Raw genomic sequence first — 12,608 nt, forward strand, 5'->3', positions numbered from 1 at the left:
GAGGGAGAATTGCCGGCCGGCGTGTGCATAGTGAGAATAATGCATGTTATCTAGCAGCAATCACTCCTGTCCTCGGCACAGCTGGGTACCAAAACACACACACGCACCGAAAGCATTCAGTGCTTCAATAAAGGATATGCTCCTCTTCTTTGCCTTCACACACACGCACACACACACACACACACACACACACTCCTCCAGACGCTCCACCTGTGGTGTGTGAGAGCTGCTTCTGTCAGGCTCCAGCACATGCTGACAGGTAATCAGGTTGGTTGAAGAAATGCATCAGGCATAATCACACACACACACACACACACACACACACACACACACACACACACGGGCCATCATTACCTAAGCGGAAGGTGCGGCGACCCGTCACGATTTCATTGCATCCATTTGTTATTCTTCGTATCGCCATTTATCCACAGGACGAATCCAACCTACACACACTGACTGCCCCGCAATACAGGCACAAATAACTACAGCAACAATCACAATCAATAAACAGTGTTGGGGAAAGTTACTTTTAAAAGTAATGCTTACAATATTGCGTTACTCCTTAAAAGAGTAACTAATTGTGTTACTTTTTTTTCACCTTTGCTGGTCTTCTTTCACTGCAAAAAATGCTCTTCTTACTCAATATTTTTGTCTTGTTTCTAGTTCAAACATCTAGCAATTCCTAAAACAAGAAGTATTTACTAGACAAGCTAAAGTATTTTTGAGCAAATGTAAAGACCCTTTCAATCCACACCAAAACTGAAATAATAAGCCTCGGGTAACATTTACTTCACAAAAAAAATATTTTGTCGCCGCATTATTGTATTATAGTTGTATAAATGCACATTATGCCATCATGGTTTAAGCCAGTCAGTGACGCTCCATCTGACACACTAGCAGACGACTAACTTAAACTCATTTAAATACTTGTAGAAAAGTTACAAAGCTGCTGTCACTTTAAGGCCGAATGCACGGATCCAATACACTGATACACATCTGATATTCTCACACTGTTCACCTTCACTGAAGACAGAATCAACTTTGTTTATGTCAATCCTCCACTAAATGAGCATTTGGACATCCGTCTTCTTCCATTTTGCTCTAAACTATAAATCAGTGTTTAATAAATGCTGTGAAATCATTGAACTTCACGAGACTCTACAAGAGTGATTCCTGAAAGGCTTTCTGCAAAAACCCAAACACCTTTTAAAGAAGAAAAAAATCATCACTGACTTTCAAAGCGGCGACAGAAACGACTTTCCACTTCGAGGACCTTGATAGAAATGTAGTGGAGTAAAGAGGACGATATTTGTCTTTCAGATGGAGTGAAGTTAAAGTCAGAAGATTACAGAAAAAATAATACTCCAGTAAAGCACAGAGACTCAAACAGTGAACTTCAGTACAGGACTCGAGGAAATGAGCTGAGCGACTGTCCAGCTCTGGTTATACATAATAAACACAGCCGAAGATCACACTGATTAATGGTGAAGAGCAGCTGTAAAATTTAGTTCCAGTAGCTCTTGCATTACTGGAACTAAACAATGAAATCCACCTCAGTATTAGCAGGATAATATCCATACATCCAGAGCTGAAGTCTCTATTCAGGTCATACAAACACCCTTCAGCAATACCATAAATCTTGGAAGCAGATATGCAATATACCTATGTACTATGCTTTTTGTTACTCAAGCACCTTGATGAGTTCCAGACAATATAAGATGAACGTCATTATCGATGCTGAAAACTTACCTACAGTATATTGCCCAAAGTGTAGTGCCGCCTCTACAGACACATGATCTCCCCATTGTTAACCCGTGGGGTTTAATCTGGAGTCGGCCCACCCTCTCTAACAGCTCCAGCTCTTCTGGGAAGGCTTTCCTCAAGGTTTAGGAGTGTGTTTATGGGGATTTTTGCCCATTCTTCTAGAAGCTCATTTGTGAGGTCAGGCACTGATGTTGGACGAGAAGGCCTGGCTCTCAGTCTCCGCTCTAATTCATCCCAAAGCTGGTCTATCGGGTTGAGCTCAGGACTCTGTGCAGGCCAGTCCAGTTCCTTCACACCAAACTCCTCATCCATGTCTTTATGGAGCGACGCTTTGTGCACTGGAGCGCAGTCATGCTGGGACAGGAAGGGGCCGTCCACAAACTGATCCCACAAAGATGAGAGCATGAAATTGTCCAAAATGTCTTGGTGAAGCATTAAGAGTTCCTTTCACTGGAACTAAGAGGCCAAGCCCTGAAAAAAAAACCCACCCCATAATCCCCCCTCCACCAAACTTTACACTTGGCACAATGCAGTCAGGCGAGTCCCGTTCTCCTGGCGACGGCCAAACCCAGACTCGTCCATGTGATTGTCAGACTGAAGCGTGATTGGTCGCTCAGAGAACACGTCTCACTGCTCTAGAGTCCCCATTGTAATCTTGTAACGCTGTACTGATTCTAATAACACTATGATATCAAAACGATGAGGTTGTGCATTCAGAAATACTATCCTCACTTCATCCTGTGACACTTTCTTCATCAGCAGACGTTCAGCAGAATGTCCACGCAGCTCTTTACAGTGAAATCAGATCTGAGAGCCCCTGTAAGTCTTCATAACTTTAGATGTTTTGGACTATTGCTATAAGACACTGCTAGAGAGTTTTTGGTAGTTCATTCTTGGCTGAGCTATTCCTTTAATTATCAATGGTTGTTTCTACAGGCTCCTGTTTAATATATGAAACGACAAACACACGCTAAGAGAAGCAGCACAGTCAGTTCTGGCCTGCAGCTCAGTGTGTGTGTGTGTGTGTGTGTGTGTGTGTGTGTGTGTGTGTGTGTGTGTGTGTGTGTGTGTGTGCGTGTGTATGTGAGAGAGAGTAAGAGTGGGAAGTGAGAACAGCTTCCTCGAGCTGTCGGTCACAGCTGAGACTTCAGTGTGAAAATCTGTTTACGAGACGTGTGTGTGTGTGTGTGTGTGTGTTCAGCCTCTCAGTTTGGGTGTAAACAAACTCAATTGTATGTTTGCATGGCTGTCAAATGTACACAGAAAATACATTTAAAGCACGAGGACTGGGGCAAAATATTAAAGCATCTAGACAAAAGTAAACTTGAGTGAAAGCAAAGAAATTCCCAGATTAAATTGTCTTTAAAGTTAACACTATTTTTTTTGTTAAAGGAATATTATAGTGTCTATTCTGAATGATTGAACCCAGAAAACTTCCGGCAGATTTAGATTTGCTCTGCAGTCGTCTGGCAAAGAGCCCAGTCAAACCCATTTATAATCCGTCGAAATCGTGCCATTAATCGCTGCTTTACTTGATGACAGCGCAGCGACGGGGAAGCAGATTTTGTACATTACTAAACTCTTAAAATGCTGGGTTATAAACAACCCAAGTTGGGTTGAAAATGGACTCGGTCGAAGCAGCTATCGCTTCTGATTTAAGCCATGAATAAAGTTTGTAAGACACAATTTCCCAAAGACTCCTCAATATTATTTTATTTTCAAAATATTGCAAATGGCGCTCTAATCGCGATACAAAGGCCTTACAGCGGCAGCGAATGCGATCAGAGCTCGATGTTTTCTGTTCGACCGTCAATCCGAGATCTTTCAGTCGCTCTGAGATGCTTTTAGGGTTTCCAAATTTGGCACAAATATCGATGGAGTGGCAACGGACACTATTATCAGCTATTATTACACGGCTCTGTGAAATACTTGATTCTGATTGGTCAATCGCCCATTCCAGCGGTGTGTTATTTCCAGATAACACACACCGCTCATCCGGGTACTGCGAGTTATCTTGACCGGTTCTACTTCTGTGCTTAACGCTGGCGCCATCTTGTGGCTTAAACAGCCGTGCGTTACAATGGAAGACTTCAAGGCGGGTTTCCTTTATAAAGTTTTAAATATGGATATTTTTCTGACACAAACGCATCGATTGGAATCAGAAGGCTCTATTAACCCATCGGAGTCGTGTGGAGCACGTTATTTGACGGACAGCTGCATTTAATGGACTTCAGAAACAGCTCCAACTACTGCTGGGATTAACGTTAGCCTGGACTTTTTAAATATAACTCTGATTGTATTTGTCTGACAGAAGAATGTCATAAACACCTATAATGACCTGAGGGTGAGTAAATCAGAGGCTTGGGTTCATCTTTGGCTGAACTAACCCTTTCAGCATTCATTCCCAACATTTAGCAGCGATAGATAAAGGCTTAAAGCAGTCTGGAACTGTTTTTCTTCGCGGAAGCTTTGCGTAAGAGCTAATAAAATATTTAATCTCGAGACAATATTTAGTGTCTAATTTATTTGAGACTAGTAGCCGTGTAATAAGCGGGATAATGTCCACCCAGCCGGTTGTTATCTCAGAATAAACCCCTTCAGAGTGACGCTCCGCTTCGCCTCGGGGTCCTGATCACTCTGGAGGGGTTTATTCTGCGATAACAACCGGCTGGGTGGACATTAGCCCTTACTTATCATATTTCTACAACAACGGCAAAAGTCGTCAGCAGCCATTGCAACATCTTCCTCTAAATCACAAACACAGAATTGCCTTCTCAGACGCTTCACCGTCGCTCTGCAAACGTCATCGTCCGTTGGTGACACATTTTATATCCTTTATTTGATTCCACATTACAAGTCATTTTCATTAGGAATCCATTTTTTGAATGATCTGACAGATTAAAACACAGACGCACATTATCATAGATTATGCCGTTCTAAGGGTAGAGGAAACATCGCATCTTCCAGATAAACATGCTTCCTATACACTGTAAAAAAAAATTGGGTTTTTGTTGGTTTAACTTAAAAAACTAAGTAAACTGATGCCTTAAAATGTTGAGTTTATTGAAATTAAATATTTGAGTTGATACAATGAAGGAAATTTGTTTAATGAATAGAAACTCAAAATATTATTGTATCTGAACCACATAAAAATGTGATAAATCATGAAAATAGCACAATTTGGCTGCGTCATCACAAATAAAACACACAATTACCAAATATGCTTACACAATCTGTTAATATTATTTAATAAAGGTTGTCAAATCTCAAAAAATGTTCATTGTATTAACTCAAAATGTTAAGGCAACCAGGTAACTTTTTTTCTAAATGATTTTTTACAGTGCATGGTTAGAGTCTAGTGCTCTATAAATAAGTCAAATGCTCATGACACTTCAAATAATAATTTGTCTGTTTTGCCGTTCTGAGAGATGTTAACAATGTCTGGTGTATTTGCAGTTCCTACAAAAGCGTTAGCAGGTGAATTTAACCATTTATACTGTACAGTAGTGTGTTTGAATACCTGCTCATGTTTCTGCTGTGTGTGTGTGTGTGTGTGTGTGTGTGTGTGGGCATGTTTTTATGACATATGAGGACACAAATGTGTATAATGCCATGGGTATGACACAGGTATTACAGGAGAGGGTGAAATATGAGGACATTACCCATGGCCCCACTTTACAAAAGGCTTATAAATCACACAGGAGGAGTTTTTATGAGAAAGTAAAAATGCAGTGTGTGTGTGTGTGTGTGTGTGTGTGTGTGTGTGTGTGTGTGTGTGTGTGTGTGTGTGTGTGTGTGTGTGTGTGTGTGTGTGTGTGTGTGTGTGTGTGATGGGTAGGTTTAGGGGCAGTGTGTGTGTGTGTGTGTGTGTGTGTGTGTGTGTGTGTGTGATTTAGGGGCAGTGTGTGTGTGTGTGTGTGTGTGTGTGTGTGTGTGTGTGTGTGTGTGTGTGTGTGTGTGTGTGTGTGTGTGTGTGTGTGATGGGTAGGTTTAGGGGCAGTGTAAGGGGATAGAAAATACGGTTTGTACAGTATAAAAACCATTACGCCTATGGAGAGTCCCTGTAAACCACATAGACCAACATGTGTGTGTGTGTGTGTGTGTGTGTGTGTGTGTGTGTGTGTGTGTGTGTGTGTGTGATGGGTAGGTTTAGGGGCAGTGTAAGGGGATAGAAAATACGGTTTGTACAGTATAAAAACCATTACGCCTATGGAGAGTCCCTGTAAACCACATAGACCAACATGTGTGTGTGTGTGTGTGTGTGTATTCTTCGGGTCTGTCAGGCTCAACTGATGAGTGAAGCCTCTTCCTCGTCTCTCTGCGGGACTGTTATTGCTCTATAAGAGACACTTACACTTTATTATGAGATGATTACGGCACATTAGCCATTGTTTGGAGTGTAAATGGGACTGTGAAACGCCACTTAAGCCATCGACTCCGTGACGCCACATCACGGCCTGCGGGGCTTTAATTATGACACGCGTTCAGACCGCCGCGTGCCACTCCAAATAAACGAGCGCCATTAATTGCGGCCCTGTCGTCTCTCCGTCCCTGATTTATTGTCAAATTAGCATCAGTCTGTGCCTGCAGGAGGAGAGGAAGGAGGATTCCCGATCATATCAGCTCATCTCACCGACACACTGCAAAAAACGCTTTTCTTACTCAGTATTTTTGTCTCGTTTCTAGTCAAAATATCTAACAATTCTTACATTAAGAAACATTTACTAGACAAGCAAAAGTTATTGTCTTGTTTTGGGAAAAATAACTCAAAATGAAGAGAGTTTTTGCTTAAGATGAGATAAATAATCTGCCAATGGGGTGAGAGAAATAATCTTGTAAGAAACGGAATATTTTTTGCAGGGCAAACACACACCGACATGAGCATGCAGAACTCATGATGTGTTTGTTCACGGATTGAGAGAAAACATGGCAGCACAAAGAAACGCTTGTGGGAAAACAATGAAGTTTGGCACACTGATAGAGGACAGTCTGAACCGGTGATGAGCGGGTCAATGTATAAACAACCCGCTCCCGACCGACGTTTTCAACTAACCCGCCCGCAACTCGGTAGCCTGCCGTGGTCATCCTCATAGTCAGAATATGAGTCTGATGCTCATTGGGCTGTGATTATGGGGTGTGTTTTAACCCAACCAGGAAAGACATCAATTGGACAGACCGACAACCAATCAGAGCAGCGGAGCGACGCATTCTCAAATGTCAACAGAGCTCAGTTGCACTGTGTTGCCAAGTCCGCGTTTTCCCCCTGCGGGTTGTTTTCTATGTCCGCGGGCTGAAGCGACTATTATGTGATATATAGACCCATGAGTGCGAATTTTAGCAGCAACCGTGCCAAAATAACACACATTTTACCCCCAAACACCATTTCCCCCCCCAAGAACCCCCCGAGAAGCTATTGTTTAGGGCTGTAGTTGGCGGGTTTTGTTGTAAAAACTTGGCAACCCTGTCTGCACGCGCGCTGGAATAAACGATCTTTGCTGGTGTTGTAAAAAAATAACAATTTATTGATACACAGAGTACTTACCCAACATGATCATCATTTCTGAGAGAAATAGTGAAGGTGATGCAGATACGAACAAACTCTCTGTTTAGGATTAGAGCAAATATAATCCAAGCCCCTTTGATGACGAGATGACTACGGTACTGTTGATTATCTGTCCGTCATCGGCTAAAGCCCGCCCTGATGATCTCATTGGTCAGTTTCTGTTGATCATCTGTCCGTCATCGGCTAAAGCCCGCCCTGATGATCTCATTGGTCAGTTTCTGTTGATCATCTGTCCGTCATCGGCTAAAGCCCGCCCTGATGATCTCATTGGTCAGTTTCTGTTGATCATCTGTCCGTCATCGGCTAAAGCCCGCCCTGATGATCTCATTGGTCAGTTTCTGTTGATCATCTGTCCGTCATCGGCTAAAGCCCACCCTGATGATCTCATTGGTCAGTTTCTGTTGATCATCTGTCCGTCATCGGCTAAAGCCTGCCCTGATGATCTCATTGGTCAGTTTCTGTTGATCATCTGTCCGTCATCGTCTAAAGCCCGCCCTGATGATCTCATTGGTCAGTTTCTGTTGATCATCTGTCCGTCATCGGCTAAAGCCCGCCCTGATGATCTCATTGGTCAGTTTCTGTTGATCATCTGTCCGTCATCGGCTAAAGCCCGCCCTGATGATCTCATTGGTCAGTTTCTGTTGATCATCTGTCCGTCATCGGCTAAAGCCCGCCCTGATGATCTCATTGGTCAGTTTCTGTTGATCATCTGTCCATCATCGGCTAAAGCCCGCCCTGATGATCTCATTGGTCAGTTTCTGTTGATCATCTGTCCGTCATCGTCTAAAGCCCGCCCTGATGATCTCATTGGTCAGTTTCTGTTGATCATCTGTCCGTCATCGTCTAAAGCCCGCCCTGATGATCTCATTGGTCAGTTTCTGTTGATCATCTGTCCATCATCGGCTAAAGCCCGCCCTGATGATCTCGTTGGTCAGTTTCTGTTGATCATCTGTCCATCATCGGCTAAAGCCCGCCCTGATGATCTCGTTGGTCAGTTTCTGTTGATCATCTGTCCATCATCGGCTAAAGCCCGCCCTGATGATCTCGTTGGTCAGTTTCTGTTGATCATCTGTCCGTCAACGGCTAAATCCAGGCAAGCAACTCGGACCCAAAAAAATAATAAAAAATACCCTATCCGCTTCTATTCTGGCTCTGCCCTCCTACGTACTTCCGCTCAATTTTAATTTTCCTTCACTACTACGTCTGGGACTGCTTAGGATTTCTCCGAACAAATTTTTAGCGGTCCAATCAGCGAACAGAGGGATAAAACAAAAAAAACACAAACAGAAGATTACTAATAGATTACATAGCTACTTATTTTTAGCTTTCCTTGTGCTGTGTAGAAATAATATTCAATATAATCAACCGTCCCTGGGTTGAGCCGGTTTAATTCTCGACCTGCGGAGCTGAATGTGCGTCACTGATGCTGAGGATCCTCCTGGCCAATGGATGAATAGTAAACTGTGTCTAGTACTATTATATAAATTACAACGGTTTAATTGGCATCTTCATTTCAAACGACCCGACCGGCCGCGACCCGAACATCATTAAAAATATTTTTGGATGACTCGTAACCGCAGGCACCCGCTCATTTTGGATCAACCCGCACATCACTGATCTGAACATGAACCACAGCCATTTTGGAGTCTCTAACGCAAACCCTCTAGCGCCACCTACTGTCCACATTTGCCCTCATGTTTACCCTAATAACTTTTGAACCGTAGGGGCTAGAAACAAAAATCTTTTTCTTCTGATTCCGTGACTCAAGATTCGATTGCACACTATAACCCTGTCTCCAACAAAATCACATGAAACATTTGTCCAAGCAGCTCTTTTTTCTCTCAGACATCCTGCTGTCCGTGTTTCCATCGTGGTCTAAAGTACGACTTTCCAGAACCCACTGGATTTCGTCTTCCACACATAAACTGACTAGAGCCCAAACCTTGATGTCGGTCCATCCGACGTATTTTTTAAACTCCAGTGTTGCTTCGAATAGCAAACGACTCTTACTAAACGCGCTGCAACAGACTTTAATGCTGAAAAATATAATGCTGTGTGAACTCAAACAAATAGGCATGTTCAGCAGCCAAGTTCCTGAAATATGAAAAAGTATTACGAGCAAGGCCGTTTTGAGGAGCACTGTAAAAAATAATAATTAATGTCTCCAACTCTGAAACTTTCTGTGAATTGATGCAATTTAATTCACTGAAATTCAATTTGGCCAACTGAAAAGTGTAGAACTGAAAAAAAAGAACCCACTCATACTCACACACACACACACACACGTTTGTTTTTGTGACATATGGGGACATTCCACAGGCGTAATGGTTTTTATACTGTACAAACCGTATTTTCTATCCCCTTACACTGCCCCTAAACCTACCCATCACACACACACACACACACACACACACACACACACACACACACACACACACACACACACACACACACACACACACACACACACACACACACACACACACACACACACACACAAAAAATGAGCAGGAAGGAAAAAGTTGTATTTATAGCATGAATTTATTGGGATTAGTCATTTTTATAAAATGATTTGTAAAGATCTGTCCATTTAAACAGAAACATGTGATAAGTGTGTGTTAGGCAGAAGTCAGGAATATCACTTCACTTGTTCTCAACGGCGGCGTAAACGTTCAGGAGCGAAGAGCAGAAATCACTCCAGATCCTCAGTCTTCACACACACACCCACACACACACACACACACACATTACAAAACAGCTTCAATGATCAGCCGAAGAACAAGAACTAAGAGTAGAAAAACAGTTTGAGGTTTTAGAAGAACAGAAAGAGAATCACACACTAAACATTTAATGTAAACATTGAGCTAAAATAGATCATAAATTCATTAGTCTGCTATAGAACGGTTTCTTCACTCGAGATGGAAGATAAAGATGTAAGTCGCGTCCCGAACATCATCCAGAAGGAATAAATCATCCACAGCGCACGCACGCGCACGCACACACACACACACACACACACACACACACACACACACACACACACACACACACACACACACACACACACACACACACACACACACACACACACACACACACACACACACACACACACACACACACACACACACACACACACACACACACACACAGTCCGGCGGGTCTCTTCCATGCACTACTGGTCACTTTAAGACTGTTAGTTCCAGTGAATGATTAATAAAGAAAGGATTGATCAATGCTAAACAAAAAAAGAAAAATAAGACTCTTGGTAAGTGTGTGATCCCGGGAAAGAGCCGGATCAGATGTTAATGGTCCAGGAATCCCGGCATTGGGAAGGGACGAGCGAAGGCTTCGACTCGCAGCCGCAGGTCAGAGATTCGAGACGCCGTCTCTTTATCCTCCAGCAGGAAACTCTTAAAGTCCGACAGTTTCTCTGAAGGCGAAGGAGAGGAAAAACTGAGGCATATCTGGGAACGCTTTATAATAACTGCGTCCTATGAATCATTAGTTCAGCACTAGTAACTTGTTCATTCATAAATTATAACGCATTAATAAGCTTTATGATGCAAAAATCGTTCTTACTTAATTTTTTGTGATAAATAATCTGCCAATGAGGTGAGAAAAATAATCTTAATTCAAACAGAAAACAAGATTATTTTTCTCACCCCATTGGCAGATTATTTATCTTATTTTAAGCAAAAACTCTCTTCATTTTGAGTTATTTTTCCCAAAACAAGACAATAATTTGTACTTGTCTAGTAAATGTTTCTTAATGTAGAAATTGCTGTATATTTTGACTAGAAACAAGACAAAAATACTGAGTAAGAAAAGCATTTTTTGCAGCGAAGCTTCCAGAAATAATCTACTATTAACTATCTATGGTAAAGCGGCTCGTTTTCATGTAGAAATGAACGGCGTATGCTAAAAGTATGCTATTCTAAAGGTGAATTACTGATGAACTCACTGGTTTTGCTCTTCACGTCCAGAGCGATCTTAATGCCCTGATCGATGAAATCCACCACCGTCTGGAAGTCCGATTCCTTGAACTGGCGTGAGGTGAGCGCAGGAGTTCCTGAGAAACCAGAAGATGAGTTACAGCCAGTGTTGGGGAAAGTTACTTTGAAAAGTCATGCATTACAATATTGCGTTACTCCGTTACTTAGTTACTTTTTAAGAAAAGTCATGCGTTATAATATTGCCTTACTCCCTTAGAAAGTAACTAATTAAGTTACTTGGTTACTTTTTAAGAAAAAAATGCGTTACAATATTGCGTTACTTCCTTAAAAAGTAACTAATTGCGTTACTTGGTTACTTTTTAAGAAAAGTAATGCGTTACAATATTGCGTTACTCCCTTAAAAAGTAACTAATTAAGTTACTTGGTTACTTTTTAAGAAAAGTAATGCGTTACAATATTGCGTTACTCCCTTAAAAAGTAACTAATTGAGTTACTTGGTTACTTTTTAAGAAAAGTAATGCGTTACAATATTGCGTTACTCCCTTAAAAAGTAACTAATTGCATCATTTGGTTACTTTTTAAGAAAAGTCATGCGTTACAATATTGCGTTACTCCCTTAAAAAGTAACTAATTAAGTTACTTGGTTACTTTTTAAGAAAAGTAATGCGTTACAATATTGCGTTACTCCCTTAAAAAGTAACTAATTGCGTTACTTGGTTACTTTTTAAGAAAAGTAATGCGTTACAATATTGCGTTACTCCCTTAAAAAGTAACTAATTAAGTTACTTGGTTACTTTTTAAGAAAAGTAATGCGTTACAATATTGCGTTACTCCCTTAAAAAGTAACTAATTAAGTTACTTGGTTACTTTTTAAGAAAAGTAATGCGTTACAATATTGCGTTACTCCCTTACAAAGTAACTAATTAAGTTACTTGGTTACTTTTTAAGAAAAGTCATGCGTTACAATATTGCGTTACTCCCTTAAAAAGTAACTAATTGCGTTACTTGGTTACTTTTTAAGAAAAGTCATGCGTTACAATATTGCGTTACTCCCTTAAAAAGTAACTAATTAAGTTACTTGGTTACTTTTTAAGAAAAGTAATGCGTTACAATATTGCGTTACTCCCTTAGAAAGTAACTAATTAAGTTACTTGGTTACTTTTAAAAAAAGTAATGCGTTACAATATTGCGTTACTCCCTTAAAAAGTAACTAATTGCGTTAGTTGGTTACTTTTTAAGGAAAGTAATGCGTTACAATATTGCGTTACTCCCTTAAAAAGTAACTAATTAAGTTACTTGGTTACTTTTTAAGAAAAGTAATGCGT

At 41.1% G+C, this 12,608-nt stretch overlaps 1 protein-coding gene across 1 annotated transcript in view; it reads right to left on the reverse strand.

Annotated features, from left to right (window-relative positions):
- Nucleotides 1-10,173: 10,173 nt before the first annotated feature.
- The window catches only part of shmt2 (serine hydroxymethyltransferase 2 (mitochondrial)), a 31,484-nt gene continuing 29,049 nt past the window's right edge, over nt 10,174-12,608 (reverse strand). Inside the window, exons 11-12 of the mRNA XM_067458695.1 lie at nt 11,292-11,399; nt 10,174-10,760 (exon numbers count right to left, since the gene is read on the reverse strand). Coding sequence (XP_067314796.1) covers nt 10,633-10,760; nt 11,292-11,399 — 236 coding nt within the window. The 3' untranslated portion in view covers nt 10,174-10,632. The remainder of the gene's footprint in view (nt 10,761-11,291; nt 11,400-12,608) is intronic.

Source organism: Pseudorasbora parva, chromosome 12 (genome assembly GCF_024679245.1).
Source record: "Pseudorasbora parva isolate DD20220531a chromosome 12, ASM2467924v1, whole genome shotgun sequence".
In the NCBI taxonomy this organism is placed as follows: Eukaryota; Metazoa; Chordata; class Actinopteri; order Cypriniformes; family Gobionidae; genus Pseudorasbora; species Pseudorasbora parva.